Source organism: Astatotilapia calliptera, chromosome 7 (assembly GCF_964374335.1).
Source record: "Astatotilapia calliptera chromosome 7, fAstCal68.1, whole genome shotgun sequence".
In the NCBI taxonomy this organism is placed as follows: domain Eukaryota; kingdom Metazoa; phylum Chordata; class Actinopteri; order Cichliformes; family Cichlidae; genus Astatotilapia; species Astatotilapia calliptera.
Window position 1 is genome coordinate 859,836 of NC_137428.1, and position 18,434 is coordinate 878,269.

The 18,434-nt window shown below is 45.1% G+C and overlaps 2 protein-coding genes across 8 annotated transcripts; one reads left to right on the forward strand and one right to left on the reverse strand.

Moving 5' to 3' along the window:
* Positions 1-1,515: 1,515 nt before the first annotated feature.
* On the forward strand, positions 1,516-10,466 carry chrm4b (cholinergic receptor, muscarinic 4b). Its single transcript, XM_026172334.2, has 3 exons — positions 1,516-1,773; positions 2,619-3,511; positions 8,716-10,466. Exons 1-3 carry the CDS (start codon positions 1,659-1,661, stop codon positions 9,127-9,129), a joined length of 1,422 nt encoding a protein of 473 aa, XP_026028119.2. The 5' UTR covers positions 1,516-1,658; the 3' UTR covers positions 9,130-10,466.
* On the reverse strand, positions 9,986-18,195 carry mdkb (midkine b). 7 transcript variants are annotated; one of them, XM_026172337.2, is made up of 5 exons: positions 17,679-18,195; positions 16,009-16,097; positions 14,367-14,537; positions 13,009-13,167; positions 9,986-10,464 (listed from the first exon to the last, which is right to left on the reverse strand). In XM_026172337.2, the coding sequence occupies exons 1-5, from the start codon at positions 17,834-17,836 to the stop codon at positions 10,445-10,447; spliced, it is 597 nt and encodes a 198-aa protein (XP_026028122.2). In that variant the 5' UTR covers positions 17,837-18,195; the 3' UTR covers positions 9,986-10,444. The 7 variants fall into 7 exon arrangements, with proteins under 7 accessions (XP_026028122.2, XP_026028121.2, XP_080159444.1 ...); XM_026172336.2 differs by having other exon boundaries at positions 14,367-14,540; positions 17,679-17,913; XM_080303318.1 differs by lacking the exon at positions 17,679-18,195 and adding an exon at positions 17,344-17,622.
* Positions 18,196-18,434: the final 239 nt, after the last annotated feature.

Here is an 18,434-nt window from a genome sequence, read left to right on the forward strand (position 1 = left end):
ACACAGTCTCTATGGAGATGGAACTTCATCTGTGGTTTTATTTGTTCGTGCTCACAGATTTGTTGCATCTTTTCTTTATTGACTCGATGATTTAAGCCTTGTTCGAAGCCCAGCTGATGTCCGCGGTGCATTTATCTGGGATAACCTGTCAGCTTCATTATTAAAACATGAAGTCCTGCAGTAACCACGAGGGCAGCTCACTGAGCTGGGCCTTCACATGCAGCAGTTTTCTGATTTCTGAATGCTGCAACTTCCTGTAACTCTGCTGCTGGAACACCTGGATTTCCACAATAAAGCATATTTCTGTTCTATATTTCTATGAGTGTTTACAGGCTTCAGGATGTGTGGGTAGGCGGTAAAAATGCCTTCTTTGGGATTACAGTTTTTCTTGATTGGTTATAGTGTTTAAGCAATCTAATGAAGCCAAATTTCAAAAGCATAATGCCACTTTCCAAAGAGCACACCCATTTCCCTGAGCTATGAACACTATGAACCGTTCCTGTGGTCACTCCGAGGAGTTACTTTAGAGCCTTATGTCGTGTGCACCTCCAGGCCGAGGCGACGCCTGCCACTTTGGCTCAAACAACGACGGATGGTGCGATCTGGCACTGATGTTCCTTGAGCATGAAGTTCAGCTTGGATCTCTTTAGAAGTCTTTCTGCGCTCTTTTGTTACCATTCGGATTATCCATCTCAATTTCCCTCCTGCGTCCAGGGAGGTTGGCTCCCATGGATCTGAAATTTGTGAATGCCGTGCAGCTGTAGTCACAGGAACATCTAGCTGCTTGGAGATGGTCTTATATCCTTTACCTTTAATCATTTTTGTCCAGGCCTGTTTCATGCATTTATTTTTTAAATAATTCATTTGAAGCATGGTTGAAAAGCAGTGTCCAACTTTCATTGGTTAAGATTAATAGAATTTTTATTTATTATTACTTTTGTCAGATTAAAGTTATTTCTGGGACCATTGTGGGTACCACCTTTGTCTACGTCTGTACATTGTTTGCATTTTTTGTGTTCAATGTGTACGACTATGTTATTGTGTGTGTGTTTTTGAGGCCTTGTGTGTGCTGTCTGTGGCAAAGTTTGGTTTTTCAGCAGGGTGAATGGTTTTGAGTGTAGAGCTGCATTTCAACCTGATAACACGATGTTTGGGAAATATGGTGAGACGTCATGGATTTGTGTTTACTGTTTGGGGAATACGAGGCATAGTTTCAAGGACTGTGTTTAAGCACTCGAGGAAAACGGTAATAAAGCTGATCTGAGCACAGCAGCCGAGTGACCCTGAGCTCCTTATTAGTGTTTAAAATGATATCGTTATGAGGCGGAGGAGGAAACGCGGCATTTTGTCCACTTTAATGAGCTCTGCATAAATATTTGGAGGCTGGCTGAGAGTCCGGGCTGCTGCTCGGAGGGTCGAGGAACTCGGATGGCAGATCTGTGACTGCACTGCAGCACATTTGTGTCAGAGCGGAGGTTAATCAGATAACATGGAGGAAAAGAGATGATATTAGGACTGTAAATAAGCACTCTGACAGTGCTGGAGGTTTCCGTTTGCTTCTCTGTGCCTGCTGCAGTGTCTTCACTAACGGTAATGCTGGGAGGAAGATGAAGTTAAAACCCGTGTGGTGGTAACTGAAGCTGGGCTCATCTTCTCTAATGTGTCATTACATCCCACATCTGATGACGTCAGGACGGAGGCTGCATGTAAACTGCTGCAGATGGACTGATGGACAGGCAGACAGCGGCAAGCTGAGCAGCTCCAACACCCCCGGTGAGCTGGACCGAACCTCTGAACGCGCTCGCAGCAACTCCTGCCGGTTCATTCTGTCAGGAAATCTGCTTTTATTTTGAAGGCTTAAACGTGTTTTTCAGTCAGTTCCTCAGAGCTGGAGGAAATTTCTCTGAAGTGAAAGTACTTTTACCAAGGTAATAACACAGAAGTGCAAAAGCTGCACCTCGAGCAGGTAAATGTCGATGTGAGTGTGACACAGCTGTGACTGTATCTGATCAGAGCTGCAGCTCATCGTTAGTTTGTCACATTTATCCGTCGTTTCCACATGAATGCTCCTTTTGCACATTTAAATCTTTCATGTGGTCCAAACTGAGGTTTGGGAATGATCACAGGAGTTTCAACATTTTGCATTAAATGTAACGAGATCTTTATAATAAACTTCAAACATCTTCAGTTTTTGCTGCAAGAAAATAAAATCCTGCACGAGGAGAACTTCGTATAAACTGTTTAGCTTCATCGTTTCTGTGTGAGCTGCAATAAAACAGCTTCTGTGAGGAAGAGGAAATCATTCTCAGGAAGATACTGATTCATTTTCAGGGCAAGTATACAAAGTTCTTTCTTTTAATTATATTAGTAAAAGTCATTAACATCCATTGATGACCATTTGATGTTCGCTTCTTTGATTTGCTCTTTATCTCCTGAGTTGATGGGAAAATAACCAGTACATCAGGAACTCTTTGAATTTCACACACTAGGCTGACGGTTCAGTGTTGACTGATTTAAGGAACGCTGTCTTTTCTGTTTTAACACTTGTTATTATTTTGTGGTCACTTTGATCTCGTTTCAGTTCAATAATTTCAAAGTCTTCTTGTGTGTGACTTTAGGAAACATGGAACCGACGCCTACTTTGCTCCGCCTCTCCGTCAACACCTCCCGTGTGCCTCCGCTCTCACCACCATATCCGTACAGCACCGCTCAGCTGGTCCTCATTGCCATGGTTACCACCTCCCTCAGCATCCTCACCGTTCTCGGCAACACTTTGGTGATCCTGTCCATCAAAGTGAACCGTCACCTGCAGATGGTCAACAATTACTTCCTGCTGAGCCTGGCGGTGGCCGATCTGATCATCGGCCTGTTCTCCATGAACGTGTACACGCTGTATAAGCTGCAGGGCCGCTGGCTGCTGGGCCCCGTGCTATGTGACGCGTGGCTCGTCCTTGACTACGTGGCGAGCAGCGCCTCGGTCCTGAACCTGCTGCTCATCAGTCTGGATCGGTACTTTTGCCTGACGCGACCGCTCAGCTACCCAGTGCGGCGGACGGGCAGGATGGCGTGCCTGATGATTGCTGCCGCCTGGCTGCTTTCTTTCATTCTCTGGGCTCCCGCCATCCTGTCCTGGCAGACAGATAAGGGCGGGCGCGTCGTCCCTCACGATCAGTGTTACATCCGTCTACTTGTTAGCCCTGCTGTTACTATGGGGACGACTCTTCCCTCCTTTTACCTGCCGGCAATCATCATGATCGGCCTCTACAGCCGCCTGTCAGTTGCCAGCTACAGCCGAATGAGTGTGCTCATGCCAAACCAGGGTGCTCTCAGGGCTTCCAGTCCCTCCTTGAAAGACTTCCTGCTGAGGCGGCGAGGCATGGGGACGAGTGACCCCTGCTCAGACCTGACCCCGAACCAGCTCCAGTCCTGCACGCCAAAGACCAGAAGGAAGAAGAAGACATGTAGAAGTCCAGATGATACAGCGCAGGCCGAGAGTAGCTGGAGACACTGGGTAAGGATGTGTTTCATCTGTTTACCGTCTCTAATGTTGTTGTCAGGGGGCGCTGTCACTTCCTGTTCACTCTCTGCGGTAGAGTATCACTTCCTGTTCCTGTTCCAACACACAGTGGTGTTCTTGTAGCAGTTTATTAAAAACCGTATAGATAACTTCGCTTTTCATATCTTCACGCACTTTACTCGCTTCGTCTTTAGGGTTTCGCTAGCTTAGCTTAGCTCATAGCCAACTCGCTAGCAGTTTTCAGTTTTATTTGTCATATGCAAATTAGCACAGGGTCAACATCGCAATGAAATGTATTTGATGAGCAGCAGTCACTCAGCAGCATGGTATAGTAGAAAAAATAAAATAAAATAATAAAAAATATATAGAAAAATAGAAAAGAGCAAAATATTAATAAGATGTAGTAAAAGAAAAAGAGATTTTCAGTTAACTGACTGTATGTATAAATATATGTACACTAGTGATTAAATTAAGAAAATCTTAAACAGGAATGTGAGGGGGGGCAGATGGGATATTGCACAGGAATGAGCAGCAGAAAATTACAGTATTGCACTTTTAAATATAAATATCAATGACAATAAAGTGGAGTGACCAGTGCAGATTATACAGAGTACTTGTGAAGCTGCAGGTAGCTTCTGAGTGCGTCCTGTGGACTGTGTGTGTGTGTTTAAGTGTTGTGGTTGAGGTGTCGTATGGCTTGGTGGTAAAAACTGTTTTTTAGTCTTGTAGTCCGAGCAGACAGACTCCTGTAACATCTGCCAGATGGTAACAAGGAGAACAGCTGATGTGCTGGGTGGCTGTGGTCCTTGATGATGGAGGCTGGAGATAAATGTCCTGAATGGCAGGAAGCCTCGTGCCAGTGATGTGCTCTGCTGCCTTCACCACCCTCTGTAGTGATTTCTGGCTGCTGGCTGAGCAGCTTCGTACCAAACTGTGATGCAGCTCGTCAGCAAGCTCTCGATCGCACACCTGTAAGAATTTGAGGTGATGTTGGCGTTCATGCCAAACTTCCTCAGCCTCCTCAGGAAGTAAAGCCACTGGCGAGCTTTCCTGATAGCAGTGTCTGTGTGAGGGTCCAGGAGAAGTCCTCTGTGATGTTGACTCCAAGGAATTTGAAGCTGCTGACCCGTTGATGTGGATGGGCTGGTGTTCCCATGGCATCTTTACCTGTCCTGCACTTTCCTGCACATTGTGTCACATGTTTAGTTAGAGGAGCAGTGACCTCGCTGCGAGGCTTCACATTATGATCATTTTTAGACATTTATCATTCTTCCAGTTATTTCTTTGAGCTCACTGAGCTGGGCCTTCACATGCAGCAGTGTGTCTTCCGATTTCTGAACGCTCCAACTTCCTGTCACTTTGTTGCTGGAACACCTGGATTTCCACAATAAAGCATATTTCTGTTCTATATATCTATGAGTGTTTACAGGCTGCAGAATGTGTGGGTACAAACAAAATGCCTTTTTTGACATTAATAAAGCTGATCTGAGCACAGCAGCCGAGTGATCCTGAGCTCCTTATTAGTGTTTAAAATGATATCGTTATGAGGCGGAGGAGGAAACGCGGCATTTTGTCCACTTTAATGAGCTCTGCATAAATATTTGGAGGCTGGCTGAGAGTCCGGGCTGCTGCTCGGAGGGTCGAGGAACTCGGATGGCAGATCTGTGACTGCACTGCAGCACATTTGTGTCAGAGCGGAGGTTATGGAGGAAAAGAGATGATATTAGGACTGTAAATAAGCACTCTGACAGTGCTGGAGGTTATTCCTCAGCCTCTCAATCTGGAGGCCAGGATTACTGAATTGGAGACTCGGCTTCGCACCCTTCATTCACCCGTAGCTAGCCAGGCCCCTGTAGCTGGTGCAGCCGAAGATAGCGTAGGCCCCGCTAGCTGTTCCCCGGCAGACCCCAAGCAGCTGGGGAAAGAGGGCGGCTGGGTGACTGTGAGGAGGAACATAGTCCTAAACAGAAGCCCCAGGTACACCGCCAACCCGTTCATGTGTCTAACCGTTTTTCCCCACTCGGCGACACACCCGCCGGGGGTCAAACTCTGGTAATTGGTGATTCTGTTCTCAGACATGTGAAGCTAGAGACACCGGCAACCATAGTCAATTGTCTTCCAGGGGCCAGAGCAGGTGACATTGAAGGAAATTTAAAACTGCTGGCTAAGGGTAAACGTAAATTCAGTAAGATCATAATTCACGTCGGCAGTAATGACAGCCGGTTACGCCAATCGGAGGTCACTAAAATCAATATTGAATCGATGTGTAACTTTGTGGGACTCTGTAGTTTTCTCTGGTCCCCTCCCCAATCAGACCAGGAGTGACATGTTTAGCCGCATGTTCTCCTTAAACTGCTGGCTGTCTGAGTGGTGTCCCAGAAACGATGTGGGCTTCATAGATAATTGGCAAACCTTCTGGAGGAAACCTGGTCTTGTTAGGAGAGACGGCATCCATCCCACTTTGGATGGAGCAGCTCTCATTTCTAGAAATATGGACAAATTTATTAATCCCCCCAAAATATGACTATCCAGAGTTGGGACCAGGAAGCAGAGTTGCAGTCTTACACGCCTCTCTGCAGCTTCTCTCCTCCTGCTACCCCCCCAAAAACCCATCTCCATAGAGACTGTGTCAGCTTCCAAAAAGACAAAAAACAAACTAAAAACCAGCAACAAACAACTTAAACATAAACAATTACAAAGAAAGAACAATACAGTATCCACATCTGAACCAAAGAGTAAAACAGTGAAATGTGGATTATTAAATATTAGGTCTCTCTCCTCCAAGTCTCTGTTAGTACATGACTTAATAATTGATCAACAAATTGATTTACTCTGCCTTACAGAAACCTGGTTGCAGCAGGATGATTATGTTAGTTTAAATGAATCAACACCCCCGAGTCATTCTAACTACCAGAAATCTCGAAGCACAGGCCGAGGGGGAGGTGTGGCAGCAATTTTTCACACCAGCCTATTAATTAATGAAAGACCAAGACAGACTTTTAATTCATTTGAAAGCCTGATGCTTAGCCTCGTCCACCCCAGCTGTGAAACTCAGAAACCAGTCTTACTTGTTATCATCTATCGTCCACCTGGGCCTTACACAGAGTTTCTGTCTGATTTCTCAGACTTTATATCTAATTTAGTTCTGAGCTCAGATAAAATAATTATTGTGGGTGATTTTAACATCCATGTAGATGCTAAAAATGACAGCCTCAACATGGCATTTAATCTGTTATTAGACTCAATTGGTTTCTCTCAAAATGTAAAAGAACCCACCCACCACTTTAATCACACTCTAGATCTTGTTTTAACATATGGCATAGAAAATGAACATTTAACAGTGTTTCCTGAAAACCCTCTCCTGTCTGATCATTTCCTGATAACATTTACATTTACAATAATTGATTACACAGCGGTGGAGAGTAGACTTTATCACAGTAGATGTCTTTCTGAAAGCGCTGTAACTAAGTTTAAGAATATAATCCACCCACTGTTATCATCTTCAATGCCCTGTACCAACACAGAGCAGAGCAGCTATCTGAACGCTACTGCAACAGAGGTCGATCATCTTGTTAATAATTTCACCTCCTCACTGCGTACGACTCTGGATACTGTAGCTCCAGTGAAAACGAAGGTCTCTAATCAGAAGTACCTGACTCCGTGGTATAATTCTCAAACACGTAGCCTAAAGCAGATGACTCGTAAGCTGGAGAGGAAATGGCGTGTCACAAATTTAGAGGATCATCATTTAGCCTGGAGAAATAGTTTGCTGCTTTATAAGAAAGCCCTCCGCAAAGCCAGAACATCTTACTATTCATCACTGATTGAAGAAAATAAGAACAACCCCAGGTTTCTCTTCAGCTCTGTAGCCAGGCTGACAAACAGTCAGAGCTCTGTTGAGCCAACCATCCCTTTAATGTTAACTAGTAATGACTTCATGAACTTCTTCACAAATAAAATTTTTATCATTAGAGAAAAAATTACCAGTAATCATCCCACAGATGTAATATTATCTACAGCTACTCTTAGTACCATTGATGTTAAGTTAGACTCTTTTTCTCCAATTGATCTTTCTGAGTTAACTTCAATAATTACTTCCTCCAAACCATCAACGTGTCTTTTAGACCCCATTCCTACAAAACTGCTCAAAGAAGTCCTGCCATTAATTAATTCTTCGATCTTAAATATGATCAACCTATCTCTAATAATCAGCTATGTACCACAGGCCTTCAAGCTGGCTGTAGTTAAACCTTTACTCAAAAAGCATCTCTGGACCCAGCAGTCTTAGCTAATTATAGGCCAATCTCCAACCTTCCTTTATATCAAACATCCTTGAAAGAGTAGTTGTCAAACAGCTAACAAATCATCTGCAGAGGTTTATTTGAAGAGTTTCAGTCAGGTTTCAGAGCTCATCACAGCACAGAAACAGCTTTAGTGAAGGTTACAAATGATCTTCTTATGGCCTCTGACAGTGGACTCATCTCTGTGCTTGTCCTGCTAGACCTCAGTGCAGCGTTCGATACTGTCGACCATAATATCCTATTAGAGCGATTAGAACATGCTGTAGGTATTACAGGTACTGTGCTGCAGTGGTTTGTATCATATCCATCTAATAGACTCCAGTTTGTGCATGTAAATGGAGAGTCCTCTTCACACACTGAGGTTAATTATGGAGTTCCACAGGGTTCAGTGCTAGGACCAATTCTGTTTACATTATACATGCTTCCCTTAGGCAGCATCATTAGAAGACATAGCATACATTTACACTGCTATGCTGATGACACCCAGCTCTATCTGTCCATGAAGCCAGATAACACACACCAATGAGTTAAACTGCAGGAATGTCTTAAAGACATAAAGACCTGGATGGCCGCTAACTTTCTGCTTCTTAATTCAGATCAAACTGAGGTTATTGTACTAAATCTTAGAAATGCCTTATGAAGCCAGACGCTTCCTCTGGATAGCATTACTTCAGCCTTCAGTGACACTGTAAGGAAACCTTGGAGTCATTTAAATGACTCTAAGATGACCTGCTCTACCTCCCAAAGATGGCTGTAGTCTAAAAGGCAAGAGAATGGACAAAGAATGCAAAGAGAGCATGTGTCTACTATATTGGCTCCCTGTTCAATCCAAATAGAGAGATTGGTTGTAAGGCCGCCTGATGAAAAGAAGTGAAGGTGGCTTGTTTGTCTCCTCAGAAGCATCCCTCTCAAACTGCTGTCAAACCCACCGGAGACGAAGACCACAACAAGACTGAATCTGAAGACTCATTCAACGCTGACCTCCACAGGGCGGCCTCGGCAGTCTTCTCCTCCTGCCCCGACATCAGCTCACATGAGAGGAGGCGGCAGCGAGTGATGGCGAGGGAGAGGAGGGTCACGAGGACCATCCTGGCCATCATCCTGGTATTTGTCCTCACCTGGACGCCGTACAATGTCATGGCCGTTGTTGCTGCCTTCTGCCATTGCCGCATTCCTGACGCCCTGTGGACCACAGGATACTGGCTGTGCTACGTGAACAGCACTGTCAACCCCGGCTGCTATGCCCTGTGCAACGTGACCTTCAGAAAAACCTTCTGCAGCCTCCTGCGCTGCCGCTGCAGGCGGCTGTAACAGCACTGGTGCGTTTTTGTTTTGTTTTTGGCAGCTGGCTTTTTGCTTTCCTTTCATGGAGTTTGGTCCTATCGCAGGTTTCCATCTAAATGTAGAAGGAGATTTAAGATGGGCAAAACAAATGCGAACAAAAGGTTGTTTCCATCCTTGCAGCTCAGTGGTTGGTCTGACAAACAGCCGGTGGTGCAAAACGTCCTTAAATCAAAGCAGATAATGCCATCATGTCTCCATTTCCAGCTCAGATGACATGGCCTCTTATCACAATTTGGGCTGTAAATGTTTGATGTTTATGTAGTTAATTAATCCATCTACTTCCTGCTGCTTCTCCATGATGTGTTTAATGAGCAGTGACTGATGTAACAAGGCATAAATGCTGTCAAGGCTGCAGCTACTGTTCATCTTTATTATTAAGAAAGTGTTTGGTAGATGCAGCACAATAAAGGAAATAAAACAGCGTCATTACTGCTAAGAAACACGTTTAAGGCTGTGAACATGCTTATTTCTGGTAGAAAGTTTTAACATGAAAGTCTATGACTCTGCTGGAGCCTCTAGTGGACTTTGGTTGCCTCAGAGGTTGCTTGGTGGAGACCAGAAGCAGAGTTAAAGCAGATTTTTGTGTTTTTAGTTGAAACTGTAGAGGACCGAGAATAGAACCCTGAGGAACTCCTGGAGAACTTACCGACACTTTAAATGTGGAGAAGTCGATCTGTCTGCTTAAAGATTCGGGTCACTGAGTTCCTGTAGTGAACAAAGCTTGTGATTTGTGCCTCCAAACTGAACCCCGTTCTTGAATATGCACGAACCTTTTATTATTATGACAGCATCGTGTCTGTGCACCAGTAATCACGCCAGAGTCTTCACCAAAGCAATGTACAGTCTTTATTTTGCTTATTTGTACAGTTTCATCCTGCAGCAACAATAATCTATAGTTTAAAAAATAGATTTCATAGAGGATTTTCTCAGATTCTTTAAAACTAAACTCGCCTACAAACAAACTCGTGACGATCCCGTGAGGACCAGCGTCCAGTTTAGTCTGAATTCACAGGTGGCTACTGTACAAGCTTTAGGACTATCTCAGTGTAATGGTTAACAAACTATCAGCTACGAGGATTATTCTCATCATCTAGCGGGACAGTGTCGGAAAAGCTTTAATCCAGAAAAACATCAAATCAGAAACCAGAAAAACAAGAATCAAAAGCAAGGAGAGGCGGTCGATGTGTTTTGGAGGAGTCTCTCATTTTGTGTATTCAAAGGAGGGAAGACGATCGTTGAGGAAGAGGACGAAACGCCGCCGTCTTCTGTCGCGGTACATCCTTCAGTTGGACTTCTTCTCGCCTGAGGAAGCAAAGCATCAGACATTCATGTTACAACATCGTTCCCCATGATGAATCCCGCACGTTTGCTCTGGTGGAGGCGAGGAAGATCAGGTTTTATCATCAGGTCTGAATCTGAAGGTGCTGCCGACCGGCCTCAGCAGCTAATGCTTCAGGTTAGCAACACCTACTGACCAATCAGATCTCTGGGAGACGGCGTTATGGCTCAGAGCTCAGATGCTTGGAGCACGAGTAAGAAACAGGTTTTTAATTCAATTCAACTTTACAGTGGGGCAAAAAAGTATTTAGTCAGCCACCGATTGTGCAAGTTCCCCCACCTAAAATGATGACAGAGGTCAGTAATTTGCACCAGAGGTACACTTCAACTGTGAGAGACAGAATGTGAAAAAAAATCCATGAATCCACATGGTAGGATTTGTAAAGAATTTATTGGTAAATCAGGGTGGAAAATAAGTATTTGGTCACCTCAAACAAGGAAAATCTCTGGCTCTCACAGACCTGTAACGTCTTCTGTAAGAAGCTTTTCTGTCCCCCACTCGTTACCTGTATGAATGGCACCTGTTTGAACTCATCATCTGTATAAAAGACACCTGTCCACAGCCTCAAACAGTCAGACTCCAAACTCCGCCATGGCCAAGACCAAAGAGCTTTCGAAGGACACCAGGAAAAGTATTGTAGACCTGCACCAGACTGGGAAGAGTGAATCTACAATAGGCAAGCAGCTTGGTGTGAAAAAAATCAACTGTGGGAGCAATCATCAGAAAATGGAAGACATACAAGACCACTGATAATCTCCCTCGATCTGGGGCTCCACGCAAGATCTCATCCCGTGGGGTCAAAATGATCATGAGAACGGTGAGCAAAGATCCCAGAACCACACGGGGGGACCTGGTGAATGACCTGCAGAGAGCTGGGACCAAAGTAACAAAGGTCACCATCAGTAACACACTACAACGGCAGGGAATCAAATCCCGCAGTGCCAGACGTGTTCCGCTGCTGAAGCCAGTGCATGTCCAGGCCCGTCTGAAGTTTGCCAGAGAGCACATGGATGATACAGCAGAGGATTGGGAGAATGTCATGTGGTCAGATGAAACCAAAGTAGAACTTTTTGGTATCAACTCAACTCGTCGTGTTTGGAGGAAGAAGAATACTGAGTTGCATCCCAAGAACACCATACCTACTGTGAAGCATGGGGGTGGAAACATCATGCTATGGGGCTGTTTTTCTGCCAAGGGGACAGGACGACTGATCCGTGTTAAGGACAGAATGAATGGGGCCATGTATCGTGAGATTTTGAGCCAAAACCTCCTTCCATCAGTGAGAACTTTGAAGATGAAACGAGGCTGGGTCTTCCAACATGACAATGATCCAAAACACACCGCCCGGGCAACAAAGGAGTGGCTCCGTAAGAAGCATTTGAAAGTCCTGGAGTGGCCTAGCCAGTCTCCAGACCTCAACCCCATAGAAAATCTGTGGCGGGAGTTGAAAGTCCGTGTTGCTCGGCGACAGCCCCAAAACATCACTGCTCTCGAGAAGATCTGCATGGAGGAATGGGCCAAAATACCAGCTACTGTGTGTGCAAACCTGGTAAAGACCTATAGTAAACGTTTGACCTCTGTTATTGCCAACAAAGGTTATGTTACAAAGTATTGAGTTGTATTTTTGTTATTGACCAAATACTTATTTTCCACCCTGATTTACCAATAAATTCTTTACAAATCCTACCATGTGAATTCATGGATTTTTTTTCACATTCTGTCTCTCACAGTTGAAGTGTACCTCTGGTGCAAATTACTGACCTCTGTCATCATTTTAAGTGGGGGAACTTGCACAATCGGTGGCTGACTAAATACTTTTTTGCTCCACTGTATTTATTTAGCGCCAAATGACATCAACAGTCACCTTAAGGTGCTTTGTATTGTAAGGTAGACGCTACTATAATACACACAGAAAAACCCAACAATCATACGACCTCCTATGAGCAAGTAGGACAGTGGGAAGGAAAAACTCCTTTTTTAGATAAACTTTTTTGTCTCCTGCTGGTTTTCAGAGTATTATTGTTGAGTCTTTATCTGACAGTATAACGTGGAAACTGCAGCCTTGTGCACGTGAGTTTCCAGCTGAACCAGGTGAGCCACCTTCACCTGGCCTTTAGCCCTGCCTCCTTCAGAACTTCAGTGTAGTTTTTGTAAACGCTCAGAGATTCTGATCAGGTTTGCAGAAACAGCGATTTTTGGCATCTTGTGGCTGCTTTACAAACACAAAGTCAAATGTTCTCTTTGCTTTACTCGCCTGAAATCCTTTCTAAAACCTTTCGTCTCTGTATAAGAGTGAAGGATCCGCCTCTGACTGCACACCAACGGCATCATTAAGCTCCTCCTCCATTTTCTCGATGTTGGTGGCGTCTGAGCTCAACGTGGCTTTTTTATTTTTATCACGACGGTGCTGCACAGTATTGCTACGAAAGCATCATCAGAAGCTACACGTGACTTGATCGTGTCGTCGTCTGTTGCAGTGACTGTTAAAGGTTACTGAGGACTCTCACCTTTGACCTTCTTCACTTTGGGGGAGCAGGGTTTGGACACCTTGACGGTGGCCTGGCACTCGGCGTTGAACAGCGCTCGCTTCAGCGTCCCTGATCGGGTCTTGGTGTTGGTGGTGGCGTCGCAGTTTCCCCACAGCCCAAACTTGTACTTGCAGTCACCTGAAAGAAGATTTGAACTTTGAACCCACAAAGCCGCCGCACGTTCCCCCCTCTGCCTCCCAGACGCATCGCTGCCAGCTTCATTTAAATTGATTCATTTTTCATTGATTGGCACATTTACATGACTTTTTGACTTCTCTGAATCATCAGTGGGATTTTTCTTTTATTCTATAAAACCTGAATAAAGTCACAAAAATGCCAAATGTAGAAAAAATAATACAATTACAGCTCATTTATTCAAAATGAGATTGAATCTTTTCTTTCAATAAACACCCGTTTTGAAACATTTGAGTTTCCTGGTGGTTATTTCATGGCTTCACAGGGTCATTCAGTGATTTTAGTAAGAAATATGAAATATTTTTGGAGAAGCACGAAAGATCCACCTCTGCACCGAAGAGTGAAACAGTGAAATGTGGATTATTAAATATTAGGTCTCTCTCCTCCAAGTCTCTGTTAGTACATGACTTAATAATTGATCAACAGATCAATTTACTCTGCCTGACAGAAACCTGGTTGCAGCAGGATGATTATGTTGTTTTAAATGAATCAACACCCCCAAGTCATTCGGGGGTGTTGTCAGAACCCACCCACTCTCCTGTCTGATCATTTCCTGATAACATTTACATTTACAATAATTGATTACACAGCAGTGGGGAGTAGACTTGATCACAGTAGACGTCTTTCTGAAAGCGCTGTAACTAAGTTTAAGAATACTGAGTTAACTTCAATAATTACTTCCTCCAAACCATCAACGTGTCTTTTAGACCCCATTCTTACAAAACTGCTCAAAGAAGTCCTGTCATTAATTAATGCTTCGATCTTAAATATGATCAACCTATCTCTAATAATCGGCTATGTACCACAGGCCTTCAAGCTGGCTGTAGTTAAACCTTTACTCAAAAAGCATCTCTAGACCCAGCAGTCTTAGCTAATTATAGGCCAATCTCCAACCTTCCTTTATATCAAACATCCTTGAAAGAGTAGTTTGACTGTTTTAAATCAAAGACAATAAAATGCATTATTGGAGCTTTTTGTCTTTTAGAGGAGAAATCATGTCCTGGAGATAAATTCAGAGCGTTTAATAGGGCAGCGAACCCCGAGTGTAAATGTGTAGATGTTAGAGTTTGTGTCTTGAGCTCCACCCTGTGACCATCCGGAGGAGCTCTGCCCTGTGTGGTGTCAGCTGTGTGGAGTCTTACTGATGTCCTTCTTCCAGTTGCAGGGGATCTTGCAGGGAATCTTGTCGGTGCGATCTTTGCAGGTGGCATCTCTCACACCGTCCCCGCAGTCTCCGTGTTCAGGTATGCACTTCCCGTACCGAGTCTCTGCAGGGGAGCACTCGGAGGTCGTCCGGGACTTGTCATGCCTGCCTGCTGAGCAGAGAGTCGGTCAGACACCTGCAGCGGCTCAAACACGCTGATACAACATGGTTTAAACACACCGGAGGCCATTTTTCTGTTTCACGTTTTGTGGCCTCATAAAATGTTTTCATGCAGAACATTTTGCTTTGTTTCAGCTAAAGAGAAGAACAGGTTTGTACTTGTGGTTTAATTCCACCTGGATAACTGAACACTCTGATAAATTTAGCTTTTCTGCCTCTTAAAAGACGTTTCTGTTGAATCTGAAGAGTGTTTCTTTCTTTGATGTTTGTTTTGTGCTGACAGCGTGAGGTGAGGAGGGATTTTATAGCTCAGTCACACTGGAATAAAACTAGGACTTGTGACGAGGAATGATCTGTGATTGCACCGTCATCAACTGATTGCAAATAGCTGCAGTGAGCAAATAGTTGCCCAGAGGATGAACCTGCAACACTCTCACCCTCTGCACAGGTCAGGTCACCTGGTGGGAGGAAACCTGTCTCCAAACCGCCACGGCCCGCTCAGACACGTTTGCACATCGTTGCTGTGATGAAAACGACTCCGCTCACAGCAACAACATCACTGTCTGCTTCAGCTGGATGTTAACGTGAGCTTCTGCAGGTCGTTGCATTTGCATCGCTTTATGATCTCAAACAGATTTTTGTTTCCTGTTGTATTCCAGCCCGCTGCCTGTGCAGCTAGTCTTGGAAAAACCCGGAAACTATCCCAGTGGTGGTCAAACCACGGCTTTATACCGTCATTAAAGTGCAGCGAGGTCATCAAATGTCATATTTAAATAGAGTGAGAGCTTACCCATATGGAAAAGATATATATGAATCTTATAAAGTTTGTATCTGTCTTGTGTGAAACTTGTATGAAAAGCATACAAGAGTGAAACCAGATATAAGATCCCTTGAAAAATTATATAATGAAACTTGTATGTTTTGGATACTTCCTAAAACAATATATGAAAGTAATGAGAAAGTGGCCACTTTCATGAGTAATCACATATAAGTTTTTACTATTTCTTTTCCGTATGGGGAGAGCTCCTGTACATCAGCATGAGACGCTGAGAAAAACAAATCTGTTGACAGCCGAGCTCAGCTGCACCTGAAACACGTCTTATTGTGTTTTTGTCCATTTCGTGAAACTTTTTCCTCTTTAGTCTCCAGCAGCTCTCTGGACTGAATGCTTCACAGTCACTATATTCCAGTCATTTACACAAAGATCATTACTAAAGCAGAAGGGAAAGCTTTGCCTGAGTTAGTCTGGAATTTAAAGATGAAAACTGGTAAGAGCGTTTTTTGGATGTTTTCCGACAGGAAAAACTTGTTTTTCATGCTCGTTAACCTTTAATGCTTTACTTGAGTGCATGCCTGCTGTGGTGACAGGCATTCCTGGGAATGCACTTTTTTTAACAAAAGAAGAAGAAGAGAAACTTGACTTTCCCGGTGTGGTGACAGAACATGAAGGACAGCCACACCTTTGTGATGTTTGGCTCTTTTGCTGGCCTCAGCGGTGAGCGTCAGGGCCAGGAGCAGCAGCAGCGTCACTGAGAACAAACTTCGCATTCTGCAGAAACAAAAACACACTCACACTTACACATTATTCATCACAATACAACGTCAGTCAAACACAAGCAGTGAGAAAGAGGTGGACACCCTGCAGGCAGAGGCCTGGACGCGCTGCCACGAACAACCACACCTTCCATTTGTTTCTAATGTTTGCAGCCGATCGAGTAAGAGCCACGCGGTGAGACAGAGACACGGAAAGGCTACAGCGAAGCCACAAAGAAGCACGAGAGCAACTACGCAGAAACACAAACACAGAATCACAGAGACACGAATCCACAGCCAAAATACAAAGAGCTGGAAAAGCAGGACTTCTGTCTGTGCTGAAACAGGAATGTGAGTTGAGTTGTGGTGTGTGTGCTGATCCGCAGCCTGGACGCGGGTCATCGAGCCAGATGGTTCAAACATTCAGACCAAACCAAATCTTTTCACCTCCTCCCGTATCACAGCGCCTCAGCCCAGTAATCTGGCTATTGTAGTGAGAGCAGCAGCAGTGGGATTATGAAAGTGGGCTAATGTATGCAGAAGCTGCTGTCAGCGCACACACACACACACTCGGCTGTTGTTTTGCACGTATCTGTGGTGTGCTGCAGGATTAGCACGTTCCTTTGGTGTTTGACGGCAGCGATCATCACACAGCAACAGCAGCCGTCGGCTCGGGGGACAAATGGAGAGCAGCCTCCAAAGAGAGAGAGTCAATTACCCAGAAGGCCCTGCTCTCCCTCGCTGCTGTCATTGTGCTGCGAGATGACAGACTCCTCTTTCAGCCTCCATTAAAGCAATGGTCCTCTTTCACATGTCAGCTGGCACAGCAAATCCTGCTCCTCTCGCTCCTCCTGCGGCCTTTTATGAGGAGAGAACCGGCTCTCAGCAGGTCTCCAGTCTGCCCCCCATCAATGAAGAGGAGGAGGAGGGGGAGGGGGAGGGAGGGGGCGACCGAGCAGCGTCTGAATGAGCTCTTTAGAGTTCCCCTCAAAAGAATACTGATTCATTGGCCCAAAACAAAGCCTCTTCTAGCCTGGTTTCATTTCTCTAAAGCCTAACACAGATTCTGTGCCACCCCCGAGGAGCCCCCTCCGCCCCCCGCCCTGAATGGAAACGTATTTGCATCAGAAAACAAAGAAAAGCAGTGGGATGCTCCCTCTGGTTCAGGAGCAGGGGCGACATCAGGAGAACTTCCTCCTGGATCTCGGGGTTCATTCTGGCATCCGGAGGCCGACCGGAGGCCGCGCGCACGAACCCCTCACCTGCCCGCAGCCAATCAGAGCGCACACAGGTGACTTGGAGAGAGACGCTCCAGACGAGTCAAAAACGTAAAGCTTTGAGTAAAACGAGCTTTCGTTCCGCTTCCTGTCTTTCTTCTGATTCCTTCGCTCCCGTTTCTGTCTCATGTCTTTGTTTCGGCTCCTTCCTTAATCCCTTGCTGCCTTTCCTTCCTTCACATTCAAGAGTAAACAAACAACAAGATTAAACTGAAGCTAAACAAACAAGCAAACAAGCGCGTCGCGCCGCGTCGCCGATGAGCCGCAGCAGCAGAATCAACCTAAAGTGTGAAAACAGAAGTATGGGCACAAACACTTACTTCGGGCTGGAGAGGAGCGGCCGGTCGCGCGGTGCAGTCTCGCTTTCTGTCGCTGCTTCAGCTGCAGCTCCCGAACAACCCCTCGCGTGCACGCGCACGCGCACGGTGACATCACACACTTTAATCCAGTCTCCAGGAACAAAACAAGCTCCGCTCATTTACATGAAATGCAGAATGTGTGCGTGAATGTTTGCGGAGTGGAGTGCGCGTCAGCCCACAGACGCGTGTCAGGTGACTTTCAGGTGAGTTTCAGGTGGAACGGCTTCTAGGAAACACTCGGTGTGGGTGAAAGGGCACGAGGCAACTCTTCTTAAAAAACAAAGAGAAACTGTTCGTGTTGCCAGCAGCAAGAAGGAATCTAACTACAAAAGTAATGGGATACTTTTTAAAAACATGACGATTTGAAACTTCTTGGGTCAGAGTGAACATGGCAACATGTTCCACAGCCTGATGGTGGCGCGCGTCTTTGTTCTGTGTGGTAACAGTAACCGTGGTGTTGCCTCTGACTGTAGCACAACAAAGGAAACGTGTAAGCTCGCGCTAACTGTGCACGAGCTGCCAGATGTTCAGCCCTTCTGAGGGGCAGCAGAGTGAAAGCCGAGCCGAGGCGCGCTGATGGCTCAGTCACGCGTGGAAGCCCCTGTTACGGTGCGCCAAAAACTGATTGCTCGTATCAAACTGCTATAAGTAACTTGTTGGGCTATAACATGTGAAACATGTCAAATGCATCGCTTATGGATGACATAAAGTCATCTG

Coding starts and splice junctions, on each gene's coding strand:
- chrm4b (XM_026172334.2), top strand. CDS start 1,659: ATGTGTCATTACATCCCACATCTGATGACGTCAGGACGGAGGCTGCAT. Junction 1,774..2,618: donor GAGCAGCTCCAACACCCCCG/GTGAGCTGGACC, acceptor GTGTGACTTTAG/GAAACATGGAACCGACGCCT. Junction 3,512..8,715: donor AGAGTAGCTGGAGACACTGG/GTAAGGATGTGT, acceptor TTGTCTCCTCAG/AAGCATCCCTCTCAAACTGC.
- mdkb (XM_080303315.1), bottom strand. CDS start 16,504: ATGTTTGAACCATCTGGCTCGATGACCCGCGTCCAGGCTGCGGATCAG. Junction 16,098..16,229: donor ACATTAGAAACAAATGGAAG/GTGTGGTTGTTC, acceptor TTGTTTCTGCAG/AATGCGAAGTTTGTTCTCAG. Junction 10,465..13,008: donor CAAAGTGAAGAAGGTCAAAG/GTGAGAGTCCTC, acceptor TTGCTTCCTCAG/GCGAGAAGAAGTCCAACTGA.